General features: G+C 30.2%; 2 protein-coding genes across 7 annotated transcripts; one reads left to right on the forward strand and one right to left on the reverse strand.

Annotated features, from left to right (window-relative positions):
• Positions 1-2: 2 nt before the first annotated feature.
• LOC117205535 (histone RNA hairpin-binding protein) lies at positions 3-1625 on the reverse strand. Of its 3 annotated transcripts, none has more exons than XM_033444030.1 (3): positions 1399-1625; positions 544-1114; positions 3-467 (listed from the first exon to the last, which is right to left on the reverse strand). In XM_033444030.1, the coding sequence occupies exons 2-3, from the start codon at positions 1077-1079 to the stop codon at positions 326-328; spliced, it is 678 nt and encodes a 225-aa protein (XP_033299921.1). In that variant the 5' UTR covers positions 1080-1114; positions 1399-1625; the 3' UTR covers positions 3-325. The 3 variants fall into 3 exon arrangements, with proteins under 3 accessions (XP_033299921.1, XP_033299919.1, XP_033299920.1); XM_033444028.1 differs by having other exon boundaries at positions 1199-1625; XM_033444029.1 differs by lacking the exon at positions 1399-1625 and having other exon boundaries at positions 544-1127.
• A 90-nt stretch (positions 1626-1715) lies between these two features.
• LOC117205536 lies at positions 1716-10104 on the forward strand. 4 transcript variants are annotated; one of them, XM_033444032.1, is made up of 5 exons: positions 1716-2093; positions 4011-4123; positions 6806-6843; positions 7740-7988; positions 9584-10104. In XM_033444032.1, the coding sequence occupies exons 1-5, from the start codon at positions 2008-2010 to the stop codon at positions 9698-9700; spliced, it is 603 nt and encodes a 200-aa protein (XP_033299923.1). In that variant the 5' UTR covers positions 1716-2007; the 3' UTR covers positions 9701-10104. The 4 variants fall into 4 exon arrangements, with proteins under 4 accessions (XP_033299923.1, XP_033299926.1, XP_033299922.1 ...); XM_033444035.1 differs by lacking the exon at positions 1716-2093 and adding an exon at positions 2833-2923; XM_033444031.1 differs by lacking the exon at positions 1716-2093 and adding an exon at positions 3383-3728.
• Positions 10105-10230: the final 126 nt, after the last annotated feature.

The raw sequence follows: 10230 nt of genomic DNA on the forward strand, positions 1-10230 counted from the left end.
AGTTTTTCTTAAAAAGGGTTTTATTCCTAAGTGTTTCCTGAATATCTATTTACACATTTTTGAACCTTCACATATAGTGATGTCAAGTCTTGTATATTTTGACTATCAGTTACATGTACCTTTTATTTCTCATTTTTGTATTGCAATTGAACCTTTTAAATACATGTAAATATTCATATGTAAGAACATACCAAGAATTATATTACACTTCATCTAATTCTGTTCTTTCTATAAAATTTTATACAGATATAAAAATCACGGAACTATGATGCACAGAAAGATATATTTGCATAATAAAGTAAAATGTTGGTAACATAAGGTTATTTTAATCAGAATTATTGCTATCTTGTGGAGGATCCCATTGATGAAGTTGTTTCCTCCACAATCTTACCATGCTATCCCATCCTCTTCTACTATATTTAATATATTTTGGTGGTGTTCTTGGATGCTCTCTTGTACGTTTTTCTCTAAAATATGTGTAACCAATGTAATATTTTTCAACATAAATATTTCTGACCATATCGTAATAAACAATATTCTTACTTAGGCACAGCCTGTATGTATCTATCATATCCAATAGTATTTTTTCCATAATCTATTTCTTTTTGTCTACGAGCTAATACTTTAGGATCTGTTTCATATTCTACCCGTCTCTTATTACTATCTGAAGAATTAGTAGTAGAACTTGAATCACTATTGTGTCTAGTTCGAGAAACTTTTGCATCCTCATCATTTATTTGATTTTCCCTAGCTCGTTTGCGAAAACCATCATCATGCTGCTTGTTCCTTACATTATCTTCATAACTTATACTGACTGCATTGTTTCTTTGATTTTCTCTGAATTTAGACATGTTATCAATTTCTACATTTGAACTAATATCTTCTTCCTTTTTTTGTTCACTATTAATATGTGTCTTAGCTGCACAAGAATTAGTTTCTAAAAAATTCTCCCTCTTTGCATCCTTATTAGAGTCTACTATTTTGGTCAATTCATGTGAACTCATGCAAATGGCTTCATTAAGAAGAGCATCATCTTCCTCTGTTAATTGAGTCCACGAAGTATGCATGTCTAATTCCATTTTATTTCGATCGTAGAAAAGCTTTGTAACACAATCTACGAGATAAAACTAACGTCAAGCCAAATAAACAGTTTAACCTTAAACCGACGAGAAAAACCAACAAATAAATAGTATCTCACCTAACAAGAATAACCTAAATGAATAAAACAACTTTTGTATTAGAACATAGAAGGAAATTATTAATTGTGCGTTTTCGTAATAAATAGAAGAATTCGTGAAATATAATTATTATTTTGTGATCACTAAACATCGAAGTTTCGAACACGCGATGAAATTGCACTTAATTTTAAACAAATTTATAAAATAAGTTCATTCTTACAATTGTTACGAATTCTGCAATGCGCGCCTTTTCTGATAATCTAACATTTGCGCACCTTAAGCAACTTTTCAAGTTCAACTTAGGTTAAAAGATTTGAAACTTTTTTCGTTGTTGATCTTTGTAGAACATATATGTTACGAGTACGAGAGCAACGATCGTCCAAAATTTCATTTCTTAATAATCGTTCCATGCATATCGCTCTAAGATTCTATCGCATTTTCTTTATTTTAAACTCACTATCGTTTTCGTAAAATTGAATATTACAAGATGTCGGCGATAATCTAGCGCTTTTTGTTTGACAAGTTCGCATCCCCGCATCGGTTTCTAAATATCTTTGATGGGCGCGCAAAAGGGTATAAATCAAATTTTAATCAAAACAGAATAAGTATGCTTATATATATTGTCATTGTTGTTTCTTACTTGGTTTTAATATACAAGTTAATTTTATTTCTTTCCTGTTCTTTTACCTAAGACTTCATTAGTATATGTAAAAAATAATAGTAATTTTTATTCTTTTATACATTTTTTAAGGTTAAAAGGCAAATGCAATAAGATTACAAAACATGTATAGAATTTACAGATCTTTAGGTTCCAAATGATTTTGTAAAGATGTGTATGACTTTAAAAAGTAAAAACCATTGTTTTAGTTGGATTGAAGTACTTGAGGTTGCAATGGAATTTATGAAAGAGAATGGGTATGTTTATGTATATTATGATTATACTTGTAGAAATAGTAAAACTTTATTTTAACTCATGTTATAATATTGATTACAATATAATTTTCATTTTAGTATTGATGCTTCTATAAGACAAATCATTTTGATGTTTGATTTTAATCAGAAGCGGATATTATTACACAATTTTAAACAGATGCAATTGTAGATACCATTTCTGCAGAAAACACTAAGTTAATCACAATGTAAATATTTATTTTAACATCATTATACAAATTATTATATATAATTTAATTCTATAATTTTATTATTTAGATAAGAGAACTATTTCAACTAGTCTTAAAATTAGTGAAATTTTTCTTAAAGATGTCCATGAAAAGGTTTCATCTATTAGACTATAGTTATTTTTATAACTATAGTTATTATAGACTATAGTTATTATTGTGGATCACTATGAAATTTATTTACTAGACTAATAGCAAACATATAATATTTGATAAGGCTATATTGAATTTGAAATTTTCAAATACAAACATAAAAAAAGCCAAGTATATATATTATTACACCTTAGAGTTACTTGGTAAAAAATATCAATTGCTTCTTATATTAAAGTAAGGAGATACTGTGAAACAAGAAATCATTTATATGTATTATGTTATATGTAATAGTTACAGTTTAATATTCTTATTTTTTTTAAATAGACACCAAAAGATTTTGAGCATGGTAAAAGGCCAGAGGTAATTTAAAACTCCAGACTAAAAAGGAATACTTAGATAGATAGACAGTTCCTTATGCAAAGTATGATATTCAAAAAGGATACAAATATAAAGGAGCTTTTATTTCAGTATTTGGTATATATTAATTTGTTTTTACTAATATAAATATTATAGATGTTCATCATAATACATATATTTTATTTTACAAATAATATATATAAGATATATATAAGAATTCTTTATATATATATTGAAAGTAACATTGTTTGTGATCATAAAAATATGATTATATATTTTATTTAGAAGTGAGAAGAAACAACAAGATAATATGCAGATCAATGATAATATTAATACCAAAGTGTTTATTAAAAGATAGAACATAGCTGATATTGAAACTAATTTGTATAAAGAATTACTTTTGTTTCTGGATTTCTCAGATATTGATTTTGATGAATTGGTATAACAAGAAATAAGATAACAGATGTTACTATATATACATATGTACGTATTTGAATATGTATCTAATATGTTCTATTCATATTTTAGGCTGCTATTATATAACTTCTTCAACTCGTTTACAGTATTTTAAGTACCCATCTAATAAAGTTTAATCGGATTATATTTGAAATAATAATTTTACTTTTTGTACGAGATATCTCGTACTTTCAAGCTATGTGTGAAAGAAAAATATGCGATATATTTTGTATACGCGCAAAGAACAAATATTATGCTAAAAGAATCGTGAAATAAAATTCTGTGCGACAACGAACTTCTTGCGAATTCCTAATTAGAAGACGTTCGACCCTCAGAATGAAGCCCACCAGAAACTGATGACATTATCGAACCTGAATATGGAAATGACGAGGCCTCCTGCCCACCTAACACCCACTCCATTCCTCATCAAATTCTCCGAAACTGTCTATCAAACAACAGTACCACAGTAACGATTGTACATTTCTATACATTTTATATATTATAAAATATATCTATACAAGGATGTTCTTAACAATGAGTACTTGGCATTAGTCATTGCATTTTAAACCTCTCTTGTAAAAGGAAGATTATTTTTTCCAAGATAAGGTTTTTCTTTAGACATATTTTATTCAAAATATCTTATTCTTTATGCTCTTTCTGTGAGAGGTTTAGATTCCATAGTTGCGTGGATACTGTTAGTCCTATGGTTTTGATACATCCTGTATAACGTAACGGCACTCACTTTCAGTACGAGTGCCTGCGGTGAGCGCGAATCCGGTGCAATCTCAGTCAACGAAGAGACGCCGTCTCGCGTAGATCAACAGGTGCTCTTTCCCGTGCAGAACACGTTCACCAGCATGGGTAAGTTTCAATCCTGTTTGCGCCAACTTATTCGAAACGGACAAACTTAAAGCTGCTTGCCGCGCTCAATTCTGAAACGCTGCAACGTATTGAAGCTTGTTTCGGCAGCGAAAGCAATAAATCAAAGGTGAAACCCACGCAGTGATGCCTTGCGTCTTCGTTTAGGTATGCAGGATGAGACACACGAGTACATTAGACTCTGTGCTTATGCGTCTTTGCTGACATAACAATAATGTTGCGTATTTTCCATGTTGACGTATCATCAATAATAAATTTTATAATAATTACATTTATTATAAAATTTATCTGCTAACGCTGGATTTGAATATTAATTTTTGAATCTATTGTATGGTTCTGTCTTAATCGTGCAAAGGATAGCTACAAGTTCAATGAATTTAAATAATGACTAAATCTGAAATTATAGATATCTACGATTGTATTGTTGCGTTCAAAATAATTCAAGAATTACTCACGTGACTGATCGGTATCGGTATGGTATTCGCTACTTAAAAGGCTTTGGTACGTCGTTTAAGTCTTACGTTCACTAAAAATATCACCATACTGAGATTTTTACAGTTATGGTAATTATCTTCTGAACTATTAATAAGTATATTATTTTTTCTAAGAATTTAAGCGATATTTAAGGTAGCGGAAGATCAGTTAAAAGTAAAGATACAATCCTAAGCTATGGAAGGACAAATTAGCAACTTTATGCTTACTACGGTGAATGAACTAGATCTTAAATGTCATAGACAAATGTCAAGGAGGAAATGTTACATCAAAATGCATCTCGTTGCATATTTTGAAGATTCCAGACTGTACTGTCTGGATCGTTTTTCGTTAGAAATTACAATCAATAATAGTTGTGTTTAATTTCTGACAAACGATGAGTCAGCGATCACTTTCGCAATTCTTATGCTTTTACACCTCGTTAAACATTGACCTAGAAAAGAATACCATCACGATTAGGAAATAGGAATCAGCTGTTTGGGAGATAAGTCACATATGCCTTCTTTAATTCTAATTCTTAGATTTTTATATATAAACAACCTGCTCAATTTATTTTTATGTTTGGAAATCAATACGTTTTATTATATCAATATATTAAGTTAATAGAATTCCATTAAATTAATATTCTGTGTTAAGTAATCTTTATACTTTTCATTTTTATATACGCAATTTTATTTTACTTGCAGGCATCATAACTAGAAACATCGATTCATCCAAGATTAGCTTTATAGATTTACATAAACGGCATTTTAACATTTTTATAAATATGCCATCATTTATAAGATGAATTAAAAGGGGATGGATGAAATTTGATTGATCATTCTTATTTCTATTCACGAGTGTCGCATGGTGTCAACAAAATGTCAGGAGGGTATCGGTTCAACGAGATCAGTATCTTGAAACAGGAGCAAGCCGATCGAATGCACCACACGGAACCATACCGACCTCGTCGTCCTTGCAGAAATGCGCTTGAATGCTGCCTAGATCGACAGTAGATTATCCAACGGATAAAAATAATGTCTGTCCGACTGTATCCTCCCATTACTCACGTACAATTAAAGATAAATCCAAAGCAAAGATCGGTTTAAGAGAACGATTACAATTTCTCTTGATTCATATCATTATGCTCTTTATGTAAATGTAAATGTATTCTTGAAGATGTTTCTTTGAGAAACAAGTATCTCTGTTTTTCTTCTTTATCATCTTCTTCAAATTTTTGAAAAATAAACAAATATTTCCTACGTCGGTTTTAGAATAGTGGAGTTTTAGAGAATTGGAAGGAATTTTTTTCATATTGGTCGAATTGGTTGTTCTTTCTTCCTTTTTATTCTACCTTTCCTCTTTTATTGATAATTTATTTATTCTCTTTTCTATTTTCCATTGTATGAAAATCCAAAGAAAAGCTATTGGTATTGAAGTACTATTTGCTGTTAAACAACTCTCTTTTTAGTCTTTGTTGTTGTAATCTCAAAAATATAAGTGTAGAAGATATTCCTTTTCGAAATTTTTTTTGCAGCCATGGGTTACAATAATTCAGTTAATAATTTAATAAAGTCGAACGACAATACCGTAAGTAAATTCAATTGAAAGAAGAAGAATCGTGTCGAGCGTATAATGAACATGCATGGCATTGACTCCTTTTCTTCGCGGCCCAGTTTTTATCGTTTACGTTCATTTAATAATGAACCATGTCCACAAGCCAACTTGCGTAAGTTTCCATGCCCAGAATGAAACTTTTTGCTCTGTCCCAATAGTGCCCCGCCTTTTAAGTATGAAACCGATCTCTTTTTCATTTCTTCATTTCGTTTGGAGTTATATATATAGTAGTTCTCCTTTCTCTCATCTCCCCTTTTCTAAATTACATATACTTGTTAGTTTCGCATATTATTTTTATTATTATTTCACATAATCCTTAATAAGTAACGCATATTAATTGCACCTTATCAATTTATTTTATTAAAATAATAATTTTTTCAGGCATTGCAAACTATTCTATTTCCTTAAAAAATCACACCCATTGTCATACTTTCTTTCTTTTTTCTAGAACAATATATTTCTTCATCTTCTTAAGATCCGTATATATTTTTATTTCCTTATTTTTAACTTTTCTATCATTTTTGTTATTTTTCATACGTTTCTCATTTCACAAAAATCATCCTTTTCTTTTTTCAGGAATCGCATACGCTTGTAGTGTGGTGGCTATGCTTGCCGTAAGTATATCAGATATATCACGGTTTCTTATGCTTCCTGCTTTTCACACTTCCGGAACTAATCACGAATGCATTGTACATAATTCGTTGCTGGCGAACCGATGAATCGGAGAAATCGTCCATCGTGAGAGGAAAGATTATACTTTACTTTTTTCATACCTAAGTTCAACGGCTTACACAGAATCCCGAATTATTTTTGTATCATTTTCTTTCTTCTTTTGTTATTGATTCCATATAACTCTACTTGAACTTTATAAGAAATCGCACGCAAATTGCGCACTTTGCTTTCTTGCGTAAAACTCGCGAACTCGGAGTCGAAGAATATCGATCCTTTCACAAATGGAAAGTGCAGTTAATGACGTATGAATCATATCAAATGAGATGAAGATTGACATAAACTGTAACGATCTTTTAAAACAGGAATGTTTTCTTTAGCTTGTAAAGTAAAAATACTTGGTAAAAAAATGCCTAAAAAATGAGATATAGAGCTTTATGTAATTCTATTTATGTGTCTTAGAATTTTGAAATGTCTTTTTATAATTTGGAAAAGCATAATTTTTTTCAGTAACTTACTTAAATGACTAGAACTTCTAATATATATTATAGCAGATTTTGTTACATAAGTAAGTTTCTAAAAGATATTATGCTTTTTTAATTTTAACAACATATCATTGTTAAATACTTTTGTTTATAGGTAATATTTTCATTTACGAAAGTATTTAAAAATATAAATTCCTCGATCGCTATTTAACATATCAATTATTCTTAGATGATTGCAAAGAAAGCTTACGTGAATGATTCCAATAATTAAAATAATTACTTAAAAATTAAAAAAAGAGATTGAAGATTCTCTAACTAGAGAACAATTAGAATAATAAAGAAATTGTTCTTAATAGGTAATCCTTCTAACAGTGGAGGCTGGTGACATGATGCGGAAGAGCATTGTTTTCGACAAAAATACTCCAGATGTGTTCTACTGCCCGCAACAGAAACCGACTGGTTTCCAGAAGATGATCGTGAACGCGAAACCGTTGTCAAGGCTTTGCCAATTCGAGGGGAAACCGATCCCACCCGATTACAAGAGCGACTGTTACAACGACGTGGACGAGACCGAATACGCGTGCAAAGAGAAGTACAGAATTATGGTGAGTCATCGTCGAGGTCATGGGCCTCGAAATTTCTCACCGAAAGCGGTCAAACCTCGGGAAAATCTTGGAACGCGTATGAACAGAGAACAAGGTGTACTCAAGTGCAACCAGCTGGGACGAATCAGATGAATAAGACAGAAACAGCAATGTTTTGATTGAATTGTTAAAGAGGAGCTTATGCGCTTCAGCTGCATTTTACGCGTTCTACGTTAACGCGATTAAACCTTTCTGTAACGAGGTTTAACTGGAAGTCGAAAACGCGAGAATGGAAACAGTTACTTACATTAATGTGCGAAAGTTTCCAGATAGACTTTTCAATTTATGTTCCAACGGAGTTTTCCAAAAAAATTTCAAATGTGGCCTGATTTAGGCCTGTTTTAAAATTCAAGTTTACTTCTTTAGTTTAATCTATAATCTCTAACGTCTATCTTGTATGTTAAAGAATCTCTATTAATGATTTTACATTTAATTAATAAAATAAAATGCTTCCAATTGAACTTCAGAGAATCACACGGAAAAAGTAAGCTAAGCTAAGTTTTACTAGTGATGCACGCATCATCCGATCATCATGAACGTAACATCATGTCCATCACGTGTAACGCGACTGGTGTCGGTTTTGTTTTCTTGCAGAAGCGATTCAGAAACAAAGCAGAGGGAGATGAGAACACCGTGGATGACTACGTCGACAAATAGATGAGAAATTGGTGCTGCACGATCAAGCAATGCGTGCAATTTTGCAAATGGGTCCCTCCACTAATGCTCAAGCTTGCAACCTCCAGTCCTATAATTACAAAACATTTTTCTTCCCCAAATTCAAACGTCCAATTAAATAGTTTATAGATACGATCAGTTTAAGAAGGAAACGTAGACTAACTAGTTAAATTATTCATGTTAACATTTAAAATGTTATCATGCCACGTGACAATATTAGAATATATATTTATAATGAATTCACTTTCTTATATAATTTTCTTTTTTAATTTTCATTGTAAGTGATATAAAATATTTAATGCTTCATCTTTTTCTATTTTTTATTGTAAGATCCAATCTTACCGGTGCTATTTTGTTGTTTCCGTGCTTGGTGACCGGAATTTGTAATATCTTTTACGTAATAACATTAATAAAACTAACAAAGGAGTTGGGCAAATTGATCATTAATTCTTCAAATGTAGCTTCGACGGCTGATACTTTGATAACCGATTGCACACTAACTTTGCATCATCTTGTTTCGTTTGATTCATTTGTGCACGTCTAAATTGTCAGATGGATATTCTATGATAAAATGTAAATTATAATTGTGACAAAAATTTGGAATGTCTTTTATATCTTCTATGTGACAAAATTACGTTTATCTGTACTTGTGAAAATATAACTTGTTAATTAACTGAAATTATTTGCCAAAATATTAATTCATTCTTGAACTTCATCAATCATGAAACGAACCTGAAGACTTCATCAAACATGTATATTGTGGTAGGTAGTATTTCATTCATGATGTTTGACCAAATTATAAAAGATAATTATTAATTTAAAAGTCTGGAATCTTTTTTTTATATACATATATTATTTTTATAAATGCATGTCTGTTTTAGATGCGACTACATCCACCAGGAAGTGAAACACCATATAATGGTTCACGTTTAACAAAATTCCTAGCTTTTGATAAAGATATCTATAAGAAAAGGAATCAAATTGAAGATAGTGATTAATAAGAAAAATTTATCATATATGACATAATGGCATTCTTCTAGGGCAATTATTGGCGAATATTCTAATACCAATTTAATATTTTTTTATATTCTAATTGCTTTAGCCATCTTTTTAATTTACTTGTAATTTAATTTTTTAATTTCCTTGAAGTGTGTCTTTTTCTTAATTGATTTTATCGTAGTGATAAGATTCATACAATCTTTCATAATATCAATTGTAAATAATTCAAGTTACTTTGTGATTGATGGTTAAAAAGAACACATGCTCATTATTAATTGAAATGTTTAACGTTCCTATTCACTGTAAAGTGTACAAAGCTTATTTAACATATTTTTGTAATATATTTGTAATATATGCGCCAGAGCTTGTAAAGCGAGAAAATAATATATACCAACGAGTACTATTTTCGACTTTGTAAATTATTACATGTAAAATAAAAAACAATTTCATATATTACATTTTCAGTTTGTGACCCTCTTTTTTAAATATAGTAATATAATTTGTAGTATGAGATTTAAGGTATATAATT

The sequence above is a fragment of the Bombus bifarius genome, unplaced genomic scaffold (assembly GCF_011952205.1).
Source record: "Bombus bifarius isolate JDL3187 unplaced genomic scaffold, Bbif_JDL3187 scf7180000007992, whole genome shotgun sequence".
In the NCBI taxonomy this organism is placed as follows: domain Eukaryota; kingdom Metazoa; phylum Arthropoda; class Insecta; order Hymenoptera; family Apidae; genus Bombus; species Bombus bifarius.

Bases quoted from the DNA above. Each gene is read 5' to 3' on its own strand.
- LOC117205535 (XM_033444030.1), bottom strand. From the start codon at position 1,079: ATGGAATTAGACATGCATACTTCGTGGACTCAATTAACAGAGGAAGAT. The intron at 468-543 runs GTAAGAATATTG...CACATATTTTAG, and splicing joins TACATACAGGCTGTGCCTAA to AGAAAAACGTACAAGAGAGC.
- LOC117205536 (XM_033444031.1), top strand. From the start codon at position 3,619: ATGACATTATCGAACCTGAATATGGAAATGACGAGGCCTCCTGCCCAC. The intron at 4,124-6,805 runs GTAAGTTTCAAT...TTCTTTTTTCAG, and splicing joins GAACACGTTCACCAGCATGG to GAATCGCATACGCTTGTAGT. The intron at 6,844-7,739 runs GTAAGTATATCA...TGTTCTTAATAG, and splicing joins GTGTGGTGGCTATGCTTGCC to GTAATCCTTCTAACAGTGGA.